The 17,941-nt window shown below is 46.6% G+C and overlaps 4 protein-coding genes and 1 long non-coding RNA gene across 5 annotated transcripts; 3 read left to right on the top strand and 2 right to left on the bottom strand.

Annotated features, from left to right (window-relative positions):
* Positions 1–974: 974 nt before the first annotated feature.
* On the bottom strand, positions 975–5,030 carry LOC146237605 (ras-related protein Rab-40C-like). Its single transcript, XM_084686035.1, has 6 exons — positions 4,186–5,030; positions 3,817–3,877; positions 3,663–3,723; positions 3,500–3,577; positions 2,972–3,194; positions 975–2,682 (listed from the first exon to the last, which is right to left on the bottom strand). Exons 1-6 carry the CDS (start codon positions 4,337–4,339, stop codon positions 2,372–2,374), a joined length of 888 nt encoding a protein of 295 aa, XP_084542161.1. The 5' UTR covers positions 4,340–5,030; the 3' UTR covers positions 975–2,371.
* A 1,050-nt stretch (positions 5,031–6,080) lies between these two features.
* zp3c (zona pellucida glycoprotein 3c) lies at positions 6,081–8,204 on the top strand. The gene is made up of 7 exons (XM_084685778.1): positions 6,081–6,623; positions 6,774–6,886; positions 7,081–7,184; positions 7,291–7,471; positions 7,559–7,682; positions 7,752–7,840; positions 8,082–8,204. The coding sequence occupies exons 1-7, from the start codon at positions 6,099–6,101 to the stop codon at positions 8,119–8,121; spliced, it is 1,176 nt and encodes a 391-aa protein (XP_084541904.1). The 5' UTR covers positions 6,081–6,098; the 3' UTR covers positions 8,122–8,204.
* A 1,907-nt stretch (positions 8,205–10,111) lies between these two features.
* On the top strand, positions 10,112–10,495 carry LOC146237603 (uncharacterized). Its single transcript, XR_014740612.1, has 2 exons — positions 10,112–10,359; positions 10,437–10,495. It is a non-coding gene; the product is annotated as an uncharacterized LOC146237603 (long non-coding RNA).
* Positions 10,496–10,526: 31 nt separating this feature from the next.
* LOC146237602 (inositol 1,4,5-trisphosphate receptor-interacting protein) lies at positions 10,527–12,673 on the bottom strand. Its single transcript, XM_084685703.1, has one exon. It carries the CDS (start codon positions 12,671–12,673, stop codon positions 10,577–10,579), a length of 2,097 nt encoding a protein of 698 aa, XP_084541829.1. The 3' UTR covers positions 10,527–10,576.
* Positions 12,674–14,716: 2,043 nt separating this feature from the next.
* On the top strand, positions 14,717–16,541 carry calhm1b (calcium homeostasis modulator 1b). Its single transcript, XM_084685674.1, has 2 exons — positions 14,717–15,398; positions 15,541–16,541. Exons 1-2 carry the CDS (start codon positions 14,847–14,849, stop codon positions 16,051–16,053), a joined length of 1,065 nt encoding a protein of 354 aa, XP_084541800.1. The 5' UTR covers positions 14,717–14,846; the 3' UTR covers positions 16,054–16,541.
* The last annotated feature ends 1,400 nt before the right edge of the window (positions 16,542–17,941 follow it).

The raw sequence follows: 17,941 nt of genomic DNA, 5'->3' as shown, positions 1-17,941 counted from the left end.
TGGAAAGGGCAGCCCCTCTGACCGCCCCCGTGGTCATCCAGCGTCTGAAACTTTTACGAAGGAACACCATGCGCTAGGCAACTGGACAAACATTGTAAATACATCAAAGGAATCGTGGGGCCATGTAGGCAAGCTGTCCCAACAACCGTGCGCACGGGCCAAACATTCCGGTGAGAAATCCAATGTTTCATGCGCCCAGACACAATTTATAGAGGTGATGCTCATAAACATGCTCATGACTGAAGGCTATAAGGAAGGGCATTTAATTTGTTTCTATTAGGCTATTGACACACCGCATCTTCTTTTTCGAGCCGCATGCCCAAATTGCTTTTAGTTAGGGATGTTGATTTGGGGAAAATACAATTCTATAAACCGAATTGGCTTTCTGTCCTAATAGCTGCACTCCAACTCCCAAGTTAAACTGAACGCAGGACCTGACACAAATAGCCTGAAGAAAACATCGTCTTTACGTTCGTCGGTGTCTAGACGTCGGTCAGTTTAGCACCATCACTCATTCACACAAAGCTCTGAGATGCCGCGGTCAGGTGGGAAGACGTAAACACACATTTTCAATGGTGTGCGACTCATCTTTGTGCAAGCGCGGCCGCAAGGCCTCTGAGAAGCAGCTCCACTCTTCTTTTCACTGAAAGTGACCTATCAACCTTAGCGTGACTTTTGACCGCTCGGCATTCAAATGTCGTAGAGATGTACCGGTTAGCCTCAGCCCGGCCAATACCGCGAGGCCAGCTAATCAATTCAGCACCCCCACGGTTTTATTGCACTTGAGCATGATGCCGGCTTCCCCGCTTTGCTTAGAAACCCAAGAAGACAATGGGAAACAAAAAAATTCCCACCGCTTGCGCTCTGACCTTGAAGAAAGAAAGAACAAGATCATATAGGCCCAGAGCGACGATATGTGGCAACCCATCATTTATATTCAAGACTGCACTGAATGAAAATCCCACACAAGTAAAAACGGTCAAGGACATTTTGCTTTATTGTTGAAGAAATCAACTGCTTTTAATGGCAGCTTACTTTTAGGCAGTCAAAATAGGAATTGAAAGTTGTTCATTATTACCGTCAGCCATGTTGTATTAACATATTAACAAAACCAGATAGTGTTTTGATCCTTCATTATTGTTCTTTTCCTCTAACAAAATACAAATGGAAAACATCATGCGTGAAATTGTTGTTCTGCATGGCCTTTAGAGGAATGTTCCAGAGTGAATAGCCTACATTCTAAATAGTTGTCCCTTTAAACACCTTACACTTTACCACAACATAACAAACACTGGAATATTTGTAGACATTCATGAAAAAGAGAATAAATAATCAGTAAAACAAAGAAATTAGAAAAGAAACTAAAAACGTTTACTTAAGTCCAATGGTAGTATGTTACAATTTAATCCATTCCCATTTTTAAGACCTTTTACACATGCCCTCAAAAACACACCAGTAAAGCCAGATAGGTCAAAACCTTAACCAGAAGAAGTCAAAGCACCGCTCAAACAATGCTTGGCCTAAGATTTGTACATTATTTCAGGAGAAAAACTAACTGCCAAATATTCCAGCATATAACTGACAGCAGAAGAAGACTACAGGCATGTTGTACATCACGCCCAATTAAAATTAACCCAAGTACATTTTATTGCAGCATGGGCCTGCTGACTGGTGTCTGTGGGTGTTGGGTTCCCGATAGCTGGAATGACCATGACGACATCTAAGCAGTTGAATGATTGATGGTGATGGATGACAGAGGGAGTAGAACGGTAAATGGCATGAGACCAGGCCCAGCGGTGGACCTAGATACCTCAAATATCAACTGAGTGTGTGAGAACTGTGTTTAAGGAGAACGAGGGGATCATGCATGAGGCTTTTTACAATGCCAGTTACACAGAACTTCCCCTTCATTGTCATGTTAAAAGACCCAAGAAGTTGGTGTGAAAACAAACTGGAAAACAAGCCAACAGTGTATATCATGTATTTACAACAAAGTATTACTTTCACCCATGTGATCGAGTCCATTAAAAAGGCTGTCCTCCGCCTTATGTAGTGTTGACAGGTGAGCGCAGACCGCTTGATTTGAGCTTCAGGACTCGACGGGTCACAGTGAAAGGCGGTGGGTGCAAGGGTCACCCACAAAAAGGTGCGCGCGTGTGTGAATGGGGTTTGAAAACGAGCACACACCAAGTCGGCTTTAGCGCCGCTGACTAACCCCACCTCAAACAGCTGCATCCTCAGGCAGACCACGTCCTCCGTAGCAGTTCCCCCCCCCCCCCTTACACGGTGTCCCTGTGAGTCCACTCACCCACAGTGAGCAGACGAGCGAGGGTGGGTTACTCGTGCACTCGTTCCTTCCTCCCTTCATCCCCTACGATATCTTACAGTTGATTTTGCCGGAGGAGCTCTTTGGGGGGCTCTGCGGGGGCCGGAAGGACTTGGACCTCTTGAGGCTGTTGCCCTTGCCGCTGTTGGAGCCCGCGCCGCCGCCGGCCCCGCCCCCGGCCGGGTGGTTGGCCACAGAGTAAGAGCGTCCGTGCATCATGACGGCGTTCATGCCGTTGGCCACGGAGAAGGACTTGAGGTGGGACTTGATGGCGACGGGGAGGGGCAGCTTGTCGATGAGGTGGACGGGTGTGCAGGACACGATGGAGCGGCAGCAGAGGTCCTGCAGGCTGAACACTGCAGGGAAGGAGGGGGGGGGGATAGGAGGCCAGACCACAGGATTGTCAAAGACTTTGAATATTGTTTTGTTTTTTTAAGCTTAAAGACTTCACAGTACTTACATACATGCTGGTGCTTAAACAAAGCTACAAGTACCTGACGCTCATATTCCCGTAACACACCCTGGCCCCCTGATAGGTGATATCCTACTAATCACAAACCCACCGTGTTCCCCCTCTCCATCCCATACGTCCCAGACCAGACCCCCCCACACCCCCTGGTCCCTAACCCCACCGGTCCTCCTCACCTCGGTTGGGCTTCCAGAACTTCTCCATGCCGTGCCTCATGAGCACGATGCGTGACAGCTCCGTGAACGACTCAATGACGTTGAAGTTGCAAAGGGGGCTGACCTCGAAAAAGGTCATGCCGTTCTTCTCGGCGTACGCCCGCGCCTGCTCCGTGGGCACCTGCCGCTTGAACGCCAGGTGGAGACGGTTGCCCACCAGGATGCGGGGAACGCCAGGGGCATGCTGGAGAGGAGGGGGGGGGGGGGGGGGGAAGAACCGGGGATGGTTGGAGTTTAGCCGTTTTTTTTTTTGCACCACCCTCTGGTTAACATCTCACTGCCTTCCACAACTCATGTCGACGGTCCAGTTTCGCATTACGAGTAAACTGTCAGTCTCTCTTTAAGCACGGGAAATGGATGAGCCATGGAAATGGAAAATAGTGATCCTCCCAACCACCAGTGACTGAATGTGAATCGGAGATTGGACTACTGTGAGAGCATTCTTGTTTTTGCCCAGTGTCACCCGACCAATGTGTTAAAAGAGTTTACCTCGTCAATCTCTCGGATCCAGCGGTCGATGCCATCGAACGACCAGCCGTTTGTGATGTCATACACCAACAGGATTCCCTGTGGAAGGAACAAACATGAGATAATACCACGATATGTACAGGACAGACAAATATCAGCTTGGACAGAGCAACAGTCCTCTCACCTGGGCTCCTCGAGAATAGGATCTGAAGATGGTGCAGAATCTGCCTTGGCCAGAGGTATCCCTGTTCAAAACAGCATTTGTGAGATTGAAGTTAAGATTAAACCCAGAATGCCAGGCAACTCAAATCTATCCTGTGTGTGGTTTCATTACTTACCACAATTCTAACTTGACTCTCCTTCCATCCAATAGGATTGTAGTGGTTTTATAGTCAATCCCTGAATGCACAATAAGAATTAGAACAAAGATTTTTTTTTATTGGCACTTTGTAACCAGCCATAATCAATCAAACCCATTTAATTTAAAAAGCAAATTCTTAAATGAATGTTAACCAAACTGATCTATGACCAAAAAAATACAATTTTGGAGCACCGAGATAATGACGCACTACAAACCTGAAGCATATACCCATGACAAGACTAAGGATTGCATTTATGCAGATTCATAGTCCCAAAAAACTTCCAACTGCTATTCACCACTGATTCCCCACCCGACCAACAGTACTCCAGTGCTGTCCCGCACTCACCACTGCTGTAGGCGTAGGGCGATTCCACCGACCCATCCTGCAAGCTTTCCAGAATCTCTCCCTTCCCAACATCACTGTCCCCCACCAGTAAGAACTTGAGGAGATAGTCGTAACTTTTGACAGGACTGCCCTGAGCGCCCATGATGCCACGCATTGGGTCTGATTAAGAGTTGAGCTTGTCGCTCCGATTCCTGTCCTAGGATCACTTGATTTGAAATATAAATGGCCCAAATGGCTAGCTACTAGTTGGAGTTAGCTACTTTGTAGCTTAGAAAGACATGAGCTATGATAGCTAGCTAGCTATACTATGCAAATAAGATATACATTTAGAAATATATCAGGAAGACAGCATTAGCAGACAATGCTACAATGGTTTGAGATTGTACATCTAACACAATTCCAATAGCAGTAAAATTTGCAAACGCTAGTTGTTAACGTTATTTGTCCATGTTCTTGCTACTACTAGCCTAGCTGTCAAAACAATGTCGTATGTGGCTGGTACGCGAAGGGCTACAGTTGTGAAAGCCATTCTGTCAGCAATAAGCGTGTCCACAACATGATCGAATTAGATGGATTTTAAGAATATTGCGCTTTGTTTCTGTAGCAAGTTAATAACGTTATAAAACTAGATTCCCAAAATGTTCGCGTATAGTCGTAAAACAAACATATTGTTAGCCAGCTAGCTAGCATATCCTCTTGGTTGCGTTGGAACTTCCTGAGTTTACTGTTCGACTTCCGGCATACGTTCCATTAGAAAAATAAGGGTTCAGAAAAATTTTTACATAGTCAAAAACTATCTGGTTTGTGTGTGCAGCTCGATTTTGAGTCATTGCTTTGTGATTTGGCTGACATGAACGCAACCCATGAATATATTTAAAATTCATGATAATACATCTCGGAGTGGACTTCGAGTAGACCAATTATTTGTTTGTAATGTAAACATTCGGGATGCGCGCGCACCATGGTGGCAGAAAACCGGCAGATAGCCTTTATAATGGCTAGAGAATTACACGGATTATACAAATAGTTAGATTTGACCAAAAAGGTCGAGGAGGACATCCTGTAAGAAAGAAAGCAATTCCCCTTTGATCTGTCACATCAGAATATTGATTTGGGTCACGAAAATATTGAAATTTGAGTGAGAATATCCAGGTAGTCCGCATAGCCTAGTCGGACGACATGTCTTCGGGTCATGCCACAAAATTCATAATTTTACAGTTTTACAGTCAATTCTACACCTAAAAAGTTGAGCAGGCAGCTTTCAAGAGATATGGGAATCCTGCTTTTAGCCAGCTGGTCCCATTATTTTTGTGATTTGTGTAAACTGGCTATCTGAGACCCCATTACACTGTTTTGACGTTTGCCTCAGTCAGACTCGGGTCGCTCACTGGCAGTGTGCACAATGTTGTATTTCACTCCAATCTACACCAGAAACGTCCGCGAGGACTGTCATGTAATTCCGAGCCTGCTGAAGATAGCCAGCATCTCGGATTTCTTGAACCGACCATGTTTCATTCATCATTTGCCTGAGAAAGTGACCTCCGTCAGGTTATTAGTATTTAAAAGTATCGGGGTCAAGTGACTTTAGTGCATGGACAAATGAAACGTAAATGTACTTGTCCAAAGGACCAGTGTCTCAAAAAGTTTTTGTCAAACCCTGCAATCCAGTGGCCAGAGATATATGGTCGACCTGATCGACACTCCAAGGCCTGGGAGAAGTTCGTCTTTTGCCTCCGACATGCGCAGTTGAGCCTACTTGACAGTCGTTTGACATAGGGTGATAATTGGTCTATTGGTTTAGCATAATTGGTATAATCTGCAGGTGAAATCAATTACCATCGCTGTGTTGCGGTATAAATGCAAACAGAGCCTTGCTTCTTGTTACTCGTGGCAAGCTAGTGGTTGATCTCAAAATGGGGGTGATAGGATTTGTGCTGCTTACGTTTATGATAACCTCTGCCTACTGCCTTAAATTTGAAAATGTTTTTGGGCAGTCACCTGAGGCCCTCTGGTCAGAGATGGAGAGAGAAATCGAGCAAGATGAAGCGTCAAGGTTAGTACCGAGGCAATGGAAACAAGGCCAAGAACGGCCAGGCAGCCGTCTCGAAGCCAGGAAAGTTCCAGAATTTGTGCGTATCGCAGCCTCTTCGGACCAGAAGTCTCTTGTTGGCCCTGGGAAGGATGCCGAACCGCTGCCTGACTCAGTAAAGGACATTCTATTGGCTACAAGCGGTCCACCTACCCAGAGGCCTCCCTGCAATAACCCTATTGACCTACTGTGCCATATTAATAGGATTTATGTTAGAGTTCAGAGAGAATTATTCGCCAGCCCTGATGCCTACAGTTACCTGAAGTTTGGGTCCTGTCCCGTCAACCAAGCCACCGATAGTCATTTCTACCTGCTCTACCCCCTGATGGCTTGTGGTACTGTGATTACGGTGGGTGATTTGAACTGATGCATTCGTTTTCACTGATCTTCGGTCTAACCTGAGCTCACAAGATTAGGTTTCACATCAGATTCTTGCAGGTTAAATTCCTCCTTTTGGACTGGAGCCCCAGCAGCAGCTTAATTGTTCTTTTTCTTGTAGAGCCATGCTGACCGGGTGACCTTCACCAACAGGATCTCTTATCAACGGGAGTCTACAGGACCCATTGTGAGGGACTTCAACTTTGATGTTCCCATCGAGTGTAGTTATAATCGGTAAAACCCCACCCACTTGCCTTTCTCCACGTCAATTATTGCTTAAAACAACATGCGTACGTCATTGGACTGGAGTTGGCATAAGATCTCCAGTTCTGACTGGGCTTCTAACAATTCCTAAAGTTAAACCAAGAGAAATGATCTCCATGGGGAAGCTCATCCTTAAACCTTGCTTGATCCTGCTGTCCTTGCAGGTTCCATCTCTCTTACAAGGTTGGCTTCAGGCCCACAGTGAGGGGAGGAACTGTATTCAGACCCCTCACTTCAAGGACCTGGGTCACCCTCACTGCCTATGATGGTAAGTGGGGAAACAAGACCAAAAGTACAGGGACAGATTGCAATTTAGTAAACTATGACTTGGGTGTTTTAATGTTCTTGGAGGATGAGACATGATTCTGTTTCAGTCCATGGGACAGAGTTGACTCCAGGTATCGGCTACACGCTTGGACAGCCCATGTTCTTTGAAGCTATGCTTGACTCTGCGCTGGCCCAAAGACCTGTGAGGGTGTACGTCAACAAGTGCTTTATAACCATCTCTCCGTTGCTAACCTCTGTGCCACAATATACAGTCATTGACAACACTGGGTAAGGCCCTCATTTGTCTGCGTATACAATACTGGTCATTTTATAAATTGTCAGTGTATAAGTTTGGGTTTTTCTATCCCTGGGTAGTTGTATGGTTGATGGCCGGTACTCCAATCAGTCACAATTCATCCGTCACACCACAAAGACCGTTTTGAAGTTTACGATTGGTAGCTTCATATTTGAAGGGATGGCCAAAACGTCTACCCCAAAAGTATGGTTTTTATTTTTTATAATCATCAATGTAGTGAATGATATTTTACTAATTAGAATTTTTACATAGGAACTCTACATGCATTGTGATATCTCAGTGGGAGATGTTACCGCGACTGAAAGTGCAAAGTCCTGCAACTACAATCCTGGAAGCAAAACGTAAGTGTCGAAACCTGCTATGGTTAAAGTTGAAGGTCCCCAGGTGCTTTATTTATCCATTCTTGCAGGTGGACTGAGTTGTATGGTGATGATGCGGTCTGCTTTTGCTGTGGCTCTGTCTGTCCCCCACCACAAGCAAGTGGGCTTTGCATACTTGTGCTTTGTACATTCATTGACAACTCGTGTACAAGCCAAGTGCTGGCTTTGTTGGCACTAACTCTTGTAAACTGTCTCTCTAAAGTTTCACAGGTGGTAACCAGTCACTCCTGGAATGTGAATGACCCTCAGAGCCATCCTCATCCCCAACACCCCTCTCATCCTCATCCCCAGCACCCTTCTCATCCCCATCCCCAGCACCCTTCTCATCCCCATCCCCAGCACCCTTCTCATCCCCATCCCCAGCACCCTTCTCATCCCCATCCCCAGCACCCTTCTCATCCCCATCCCCAGCACCCTTCTCATCCCCATCCCCAGCACCCTTCTCATCCCCATCCCCAGCACCCTTCTCATCCCCATCCCCAGCACCCTTCTCATCCCCATCCCCAGCACCCTTCTCATCCCCATCCCCAGCACCCTTCTCATCCCCATCCCCAGCACCCTTCTCATCCCCATCCCCAGCACCCTTCTCATCCCCATCCCCAGCACCCTTCTCATCCCCATCCCCAGCACCCTTCTCATCCCCATCCCCAGCACCCTTCTCATCCCCATCCCCAGCACCCTTCTCATCCCCATCCCCAGCACCCTTCTCATCCCCATCCCCAGCACCCTTCTCATCCCCATCCCCAGCACCCTTCTCATCCCCATCCCCAGCACCCTTCTCATCCCCATCCCCAGCACCCTTCTCATCCCCATCCCCAGCACCCTTCTCATCCCCATCCCCAGCACCCTTCTCATCCCCATCCCCAGCACCCTTCTCATCCCCATCCCCAGCACCCTTCTCATCCCCATCCCCAGCACCCTTCTCATCCCCATCCCCAGCACCCTTCTCATCCCCATCCCCAGCACCCTTCTCATCCCCATCCCCAGCACCCTTCTCATCCCCATCCCCAGCACCCTTCTCATCCCCAGCCCCAGCACCCTTCTCATCCCCAGCCCCAGCACCCTTCTCATCCCCAGCCCCAGCACCCTTCTCATCCCCAGCCCCAGCACCCTTCTCATCCCCAGCCCCAGCACCCTTCTCATCCCCAGCCCCAGCACCCTTCTCATCCCCAGCCCCAGCACCCTTCTCATCCCCAGCCCCAGCACCCTTCTCATCCCCAGCCCCAGCACCCTTCTCATCCCCATCCCCAGCACCCTTCTCATCCCCAGCCCCAGCACCCTTCTCATCCCCAGCCCCAGCACCCTTCTCATCCCCAGCCCCAGCACCCTTCTCATCCCCAGCCCCAGCACCCTTCTCATCCCCAGCCCCAGCACCCTTCTCATCCCCAGCCCCAGCACCCTTCTCATCCCCAGCCCCAGCACCCTTCTCATCCCCAGCCCCAGCACCCTTCTCGTCCCCAGCCCCAGCACCCTTCTCGTCCCCAGCCCCAGCACCCTTCTCGTCCCCAGCCCCAGCACCCTTCTCGTCCCCAGCCCCAGCACCCTTCTCGTCCCCAGCCCCAGCACCCTTCTCGTCCCCAGCCCCAGCACCCTTCTCGTCCCCAGCCCCAGCACCCTTCTCGTCCCCAGCCCCAGCACCCTTCTCGTCCCCAGCCCCAGCACCCTTCTCGTCCCCAGCCCCAGCACCCTTCTCGTCCCCAGCCCCAGCACCCTTCTCGTCCCCAGCCCCAGCACCCTTCTCGTCCCCAGCCCCAGCACCCTTCTCGTCCCCAGCCCCAGCACCCTTCTCGTCCCCAGCCCCAGCACCCTTCTCGTCCCCAGCCCCAGCACCCTTCTCGTCCCCAGCCCCAGCACCCTTCTCGTCCCCAGCCCCAGCACCCTTCTCGTCCCCAGCCCCAGCACCCTTCTCGTCCCCAGCCCCAGCACCCTTCTCGTCCCCAGCCCCAGCACCCTTCTCGTCCCCAGCCCCAGCACCCTTCTCGTCCCCAGCCCCAGCACCCTTCTCGTCCCCAGCCCCAGCACCCTTCTCGTCCCCAGCCCCAGCACCCTTCTCGTCCCCAGCCCCAGCACCCTTCTCGTCCCCAGCCCCAGCACCCTTCTCGTCCCCAGCCCCAGCACCCTTCTCGTCCCCAGCCCCAGCACCCTTCTCGTCCCCAGCCCCAGCACCCTTCTCGTCCCCAGCCCCAGCACCCTTCTCGTCCCCAGCCCCAGCACCCTTCTCGTCCCCAGCCCCAGCACCCTTCTCGTCCCCAGCCCCAGCACCCTTCTCGTCCCCAGCCCCAGCACCCTTCTCGTCCCCAGCCCCAGCACCCTTCTCGTCCCCAGCCCCAGCACCCTTCTCGTCCTAAGTCCGGTCCAGTTGGTGTGGTTTCAATCGTACCACCTTTTGCGAAGAGTGACTATAAAGGATTAGTTCCAGAGACTCCATCTGAGGAACTTGTTGGCTCCATGGAGTTCTGGGATGAGGATGATTATGTCTGGTAAGATTGTAAGGGAATTGTTACAAAAGGCATTAGCATGTTTTGACATTTTCAAGAAATTACCTTTTTTTTTGTAGATGCTGTCAGGAAGAAATGACCCGTGAAGCTTTTAAATAAAACATTGATCATGTCTTAATTTGTCAAATTTTATTTGGTATTTTGACCTAGTTTACTTTCAGAATGACGTAACTTAAATTTTACATAGCCGCTCAAGATTTCATTCTTTTGGTGCATATTCTTGTATCAGCACAGACATGTTCTTCAGCAACTCATGGACATGCTTTACAGTTTTAAAGTAAATGCTTTTTTGTACCACAAGGGGGTGGAAGAGATTCACTGGTTTGGCCTCTGCAAGCTCTTGAGACAGGCTTGTCTTTGAAACCAGACTGTTACCAATAAACGCATGACTCAACTTCTTGTGCTCAAGGCAGTTTTCCAGGAAACCCAACAAATCTTGAAGCCTATTGGTCAATTGTTCAGGGTGCCACATTAATGTTTCCTTAATTAGAAGGTGGTATAATGAAGTTTTGATGTGGTAATCTGTAAGGCCACTTTTACCTGTCAAACCAGTTTGCTTCCTGTGAAGGAAGACAGCAATTTCAAGACACTTGATGTGACAGGAGTTCTTGGGCAGATTTATATTGAGCAGTTTTAGAAAGTGGTCCTCATAAAGTGCCAATGAAAGTTCCCAGAAGGTGTCTGAACAATTGTTCACATTTTTGGTTGGAGCACCGATGACAAAATATGCAGCTGTACCTTTGAACTGTACCACAGGTTTAATATTAAAGGTTATAACTCTTCCTGATCTGAATCGGACTGTCAGAGCACCAGGAACACCAGCGGTGTGAAATGTTAACTCAAACTCATATTTGTGGGAGATGTAATCCCAGGCGTGTCTTAACTCTCTCTGGAACCATTTTTGAACTTGTGTTTTGGAAAGGTACGGTGTGGTTGGTGACAAAAATGGGTTATCTGATTTCTTACTTATGTCAACCACCTTCTCGTCACTATGTAATAAGCAGAGCATGTCTATATCAGTATTACCACAAGGGCAGCCATTTTTTTTCTCAACACCTTTCACCATTTTAATTCTACCATAGCCTTCCATGTCTGCTGGTATTTCCTTAGTCTGGCTGCCCCGAAGTTCAAACTGGAAATGGTATGGATCCAATGGTAGAATGGGAATCATGATGTCACACACACAAAACCTGAACACACCTTCCACCATTACAAAGTCCTCCATCACCATGCCAACCGCCTTGTCACTCAAACTTCTCATGGTACACAATAGATCGCTGGCAAAACCCTCCACAAACTCGGCCACCCGGTATCTCTCATTGGGTGAGAGTTTGACACATTTGTCGTATAAACGGTTCAGCGTACTACTGTCTGGCAGCGATACCTCAGCTGAGAGTTTACCCTCTCGCAACATGTTTGTGTTTTCAGACGGGACGTCTTTACTTTGGTTCATTTGCAATTTCTTTCGGTAATAATTGATGGAAAAATGGATCACGGATATGAGGGAGTATGTGTTCCAAAGGTACCAGAGATAATCGTTCTCTGTATCAGTCACCTGCTTCCATCTTCCTTTGTCTTTCTCTGATGGTTCTGTGAGCATTTGTGGTGGTACTCTGTATTCTTGAAACACTTCCTGATGATTCTCAGCTGCTTTTGTTTGGTCCTCCCTGGAAGGCTTTGTGCAGAGTTTTGGGGGATCGGTTTGGACTTTGTGAAGCACTTCCTGATTTGTCGGAACTACTTTCGGATTTACTGAAGGTGTATTGTGGTTAATCTCGACTTCCTGAAAAAACATTTTCTCGATACTAGGAACATCGCTATCCAATGAAGACAGACCCTCATCAATGAAAGGATTGATGATGGCGAGGGAATGATCAGACTGTCCCACAGGTGACAAGTCGAGGTCTGAATCTGCTGCGTCTTCATTTACCTCAGTCACCTTGGTCTCTTTTTCTTCAGTGTCCTCGTCTAAAAGGGTTGGCTTTACTTGATCATCCTCAAGGCCTTCCAGAGAACGATATTGGTCGGTTTGAGCCACACGTTGGTTAGCCTTTGGTTCATTGGTGTTCACTGGTTGGACGGTGACAAGACACTCATCTTGGTCCTCCTCTGGTGCTCCCTGACTGACCACTGTCATTTCCTGTTCCGTCTTTTCCATCTCCTTTAACAGCAAATCCTGTCGCGCCTGCATACCCGTTGCTACATCATCATCCTGGTCCATGATCCTCAGCTCCTCTCTAGGATACATTATTAGACTAACAGCCACCACCACCACCCGAAGAATGGTATCTTGCATCCTAAATGCATGTTCAAGAGGCAGAGAAATATGAACCATGCCATGTTACTTTCATACAAACTGTCAAATTGTTGCTTCAAACCTACCATTGCACATTGTACTCAGCATTCATTGATTGATTGGTATTCAGTGTACAGCAGTATATGTTGAAATTTGTAAATCCAATGAATGGATCTAGCAAGTGCTAGCCGAAAACAACATCTTTAGCACAACGATTGAATTCAGCTAAAGAGGAAGTCAGTACCTTCCTGTCAGAAAAGCATTTACCTTTTGACTCGAATAGACAATATTTTACACTATGACTAAAATGAGACTTGAAAGGTTTAAAGTATAATCACACCATTAATATTTTCAAATATTGAAGTGCGCTAACCTGTCAAGCTTTTCAAACAGCAAAGCTGATCATGTGCAACAGCAGGAAGCTGGAGGGAGACGAACCAAACCTTGCACGACAACGGGCTGTTTTATCTCTTCCTTTTTTACTTGTGGTTGTAGGTCGTCTTGCATGACTTATTTCCTGAGTACCCTGTCCCTGGGCCGTGCAACACTTTCCTCTGCAGACCGGATGGTATTAACTTCCTCTACGGCTTAGTTACAGTACAAGGCCTACAGTAAAACAGTGTTAGGTAGAGTGACATCAGAGAAATGACCATTATACATTTTCAGCTATTCATCCAGTTTATGTAACGAGCTGTCATTGAAACATAATTGTATTCAAACTGTAGTCGTAACTAAGATACTGGTTCTCTGTTTGATGGTTTCATTATAAGATGTATGGCTGGTTACTAGGTGTGTATCACTGCCAACTCTTGATGCTTAGGCAACTTAAAAGTCATTCCTTCGTTGGCTTGTATGACTTAAATGCTTTGTATGAGTGGCATTATCACGCTATGGATGTAAGATTGTACATGCCTCATAGACAAATCTGTTGTATGGATGGCCAATGATGCATAGCGGGATTCTTGTGTGTTTCATTGTTGTGAAAACTGAAACACTCTCTTTGCTCTTCACATAGGGTTCCAACTGGTTTGTCCAGCTAGGCCTCATTCTGTAGGGTGAAGTTGGTGCCACAGGAAACGACTATTAGGCTATAGGTAGAATTTGCAACAAATATGGCACCAGATAATGATGAGCGTAGTATATTTGGGGAAAAAGGCAATGTGTTATGAACACAAAGATTGTAAAAAAGCAGAGACAGTGATTTAGCTACCATTGACACAATACACAAATATGGAGGATCAAGAATCATTTGAATATTTAAAAAAAAAGAAATTGCATTCAGCAAAAGTGCATACTGTGTTTCTATGAAAGGATCCTCAGTTCTTCTGTAAAAAAACACACAAATGTTTTATCTTCTTGAAACTCCAAAATGATGGTCACAGAATGAGTTTTTTCTGAGGCCATAGAATGTTTGCTTTTGGGACAATGGTGTGGTAGAGTTGGGAATCCTGTTACATCACAGAACAATGTCGAGCAGGTGCTTGCGATGGGAGGGGCTTCCTGACAAATGATGTGGTCTACCTTCTCCTCATCCCCACACGAAGAGTTCTGAAAAGAAATATTCTCGGAATCACCAAGGATCAGTGGTACCAAATTCTAACAATGAGCCAGGGAGACTTCAAAACCTATATATTAGGTATACTAGTCACGTTTCAATAATATCTTCACAGTTCTTGTCACCCCTGTACCAGGAAACAGAAAAACAAAGTAAGTAATAGCTTTTTTTTCTGACACTGAAATAAATATATTTCCAGACAAGTAGTCCACTTTGTTTACCTCAAGCGCTCAAATGATCGATTGTGTCACCGAGAAGCTGTTTAGAATGGGTCCACCTGTAATTACTCAAGATGTTTCAACAAATTCTCCATTGATTTGAGTGGGTCTTCAGCCACTTCTATCAAATCTATTGATGTTCTGTTTCAAAGTAATAGGATATTGATCATTTAACAAATTGAAAATGGGTTGTGCTTGAATCATACAGCATATCAAAGTGAAAAATTGTGACTTGAGTTGTAAGTTTCCATGGACAGTGCTGTAGTGCCAGGGGTTTAAGATCCACACCACGGTTTAATAACCCACACCTACTGGACTACAGGAATATCAAGTTTTGTATTTTGCCTTCTACAGACAACATTCTCTTTCATAAAGCCTGCAAAAAACCGACTCTATCAAGATGGATAAATTCCGTATGATGTTCCAGTTCCTTCAGTCAAACCAGGAGTCCTTCATGAATGGAATCTGCGGTATCATGGCGTTGGCCAGTGCCCAGCTGTACTCTGCCTTTGAGTTCAGCTGTCCCTGCATTCCTGAATACAACTACGCCTACGGCGTTGGACTCCTGGTTGTGCCACCCATTTGGTTCTTCCTCCTGGGGTTCGTATTGAACAACAACATCTCCATGCTAGCCGAGGAATGGAAGAGGCCGACGGGGAAACGGCAAAAGGACCCCACCATCCTCCGCTACATGTTTGTTTCCATCACGCAGCGCTCCTTGATTGCGCCCGCGGTGTGGATAGCTGTGACGCTGATGGATGGTAAGAGCTTCCTGTGTGCGTTCAGCGTCGACTTGGACATCTATCAGTATGGGAACGCTACCCTCATCCAGGACATGTCAGAGGTGGAGCAAATCAAACTTTTGGCCAAGATCCCATGCAAGAATATTTTTGACCAGCCTGAGGTGATATCAAGAGAAGCTGCTGCTCGATACATTAAATGTATCTCACAGGTACGTCTGTTGTCTCATGCTGTTTTTACTGTTGTAGCCTAACCAGGTGTTATATTTATGTTGGTCTTTGTGGCTTGGAGAGCCTTTGAGATAATTGATAATGTTGACGATTACTGATTGACTCTGTTTCATTGATTTCAAGGGATTTGGCTGGGTCTTCCTGTTGTTGATGACTTTAGTGGCCTTCATGATCAGAGCCATACGGCCTTGCTTCACCCAGGCGGCCTTTCTCAAAACCAAGTACTGGTCGCATTACATTGACATCGAGCGGAAGATGTTTGATGATACCTGCAAGGAGCATGCCAAGAGCTTCGCCAAGGTCTGCATCCACCAGTACTTCGAGAGCATCAGCGGAGAAATGCGCAGCTTCCATCGCCATCGCTCCAGAAAGGACGACAGCGACGACGAAGACGACGATAAGAAGAAGAGTGACGAGGACAAACTTTTAGGGATTCGCGCTCAGGAGGATATGAATAAAGTTTTGTGGAACTGGCACACATGTAAACCGCCTCTCGCTCTGAGAAAGGAGCAACCCGACGGCCAAGACAGTGATAGACTTCAGGAAGAGACCGGTGGGAGTCCTAATGGTTATGCCAATGGACACGCCCACGAGATGGCAAAGAAAGAGTGGGCGGTGTACTACAGCAAGGTTTGAACATTTCAGTTAGTAAACAACACTTCATATAGATTTTTTTTTTCATTCATGCGGAATTTGTGTTTGGTGATAAACTCAAAAGGGAGATCTTACTTGAATTTTTATTCAAAAATCGTATTTATTTTACTTGAGCAATTTGTTGTTGCTTTCTGTGTTGGTGTGCGTTTTAAATTATTTTAAATTGCCATGAAGCAATCTTTGCCCAGGATATATAACTTGAAGCAGTCAGCATGTTTGTTAAACAATAAATACCAAAAGAGGTCTGTTGGAAGTTTGGAAAAAATACTTTTCTGGTTGTTGTCACATTAGACACTAGCCTATGATCAAACATAGGAAGATTTGAGAGCTATGACCTTATTTAATGTAAACAAGTCAGGACACTGTATGTGTATAGTTAAATATGCTTTGCAAACCATGAAGAAAACTTAAAAAAGAAATGTTGTCAATTATATCATAGCTATTAAATCTTCAGTTTTTTGACAATCTTTTGTAATGGAGCAATTTTAAACCAAAGTGGTCTCATAACAGCACTGGTCTTAGGTGCTTGTTTCCATCCCATAATGCCTTGTCAGGCCTTCATATGCAAACAGGGAACCCATTCTCACTCACTGGCTCAACAATTTACATGATGGTAAATAAGGTCATCATTTGCATGTCTCTCCTCTACCTCACTTTAACAAAAGCTTTCAGGTAAAGTGCTTTCCATCAGTCAGGTGGGTCTCAAGCAATAATCTTACGTGATTTTTTTTTTCAGAACTTGAATTTTTTTTTCTTCCTAAAATGCAATATGTTATTCTGTAAGTGTCAAACAACCTCTGCATAACAATATATTTTACTTTTGTCATGAGTTTCAGGCCGACTGAATCAGTGCTGCTTTCTCTTTCTCTTCCACTAGAGGGCGAGCTACTGCTTAATCTTTGTTTCCGAACACTGCAATGCTAGTCAACAACAGGCCTAAAAGGCAGCCAGCATACCAGGATGTCAATGCATCCACGCAAGCACACACATCAATGCCATCTTTGAGTTGAACCCACACTTAGACTCCAACGCCCATCAGGGCACTACATATTTGCTTAATTATACAGCTATGAAGCAATGCAGCTGTAAAGCATCCATTTAGAGCTGATGTCATAGTTATAGGGAGGAGGGAATTATATGAGTCCCTTGTATCCCATATAAACACTCCTTCTTTACTGGTCTCGCCTCTCCCCTTTGCCTTCTATGTTGATCCCTTTCGTCCTCCACTCCTTCTCTCCTCTCGTCCTCCTCTCCTCTCTTCCTTTCTTCCTGTCGTCCTCCCCTCTCCTCCTCTCCTCTCCTCCCCCGCCACTGAGAGTCAACATGGAAATCCGTCCAGCTTCACCCAAAGCCTACAGCAGCTGTTACCTCTGAACCAACTGGCAGGACTGGCTGTATGACTGTCTGGCTGACTGTTGGTGTGGGGGTGGGTGCTTCTTGCTTTTGTCCTGCAGGCCATCACATTTTCCTCTGTCTCTCTTTCTCTGTGTGCAAAGACTTCTCTGTCTCTGAAACATACTCTTTCCAACTCTGTCTAAATCACATCCTGTGTCACCGTCTACCTCTCTCTCTCTCTCTTTCTCTCTCTCTTTCTTACCCTTTCTCTGTGTGCAAAGACTTCCTCTCTGTCTCTGAAACATACTCTTTCCAACTCTGTCTAAATCACATCCTGTGTCACTGTCTACCTCTCTTCCTCCCTCTCTCTCTCTTCCTCTCTTCCTCTCTACCTCCCCCTCTCTCTCTCTCTCTCTCTCTCTCTCTCTGTCTCTCTCTCTCTCTATCTCTCTCTCTCTCTCTCTTCTCTCTCTCTCACTCTCTGTCTCTTTCTCTCTCACCCTCTCTCTTCTGTGGCCGGGTGCAATCTTTTACC

This window comes from Hypomesus nipponensis, chromosome 21 (genome assembly GCF_054491055.1).
Source record: "Hypomesus nipponensis isolate SF chromosome 21, ASM5449105v1, whole genome shotgun sequence".
Classification (NCBI taxonomy): Eukaryota; Metazoa; Chordata; class Actinopteri; order Osmeriformes; family Osmeridae; genus Hypomesus; species Hypomesus nipponensis.
Note: the sequence above shows the minus strand (reverse complement) of the source record. Positions and strands in the feature narration are given on the sequence as shown.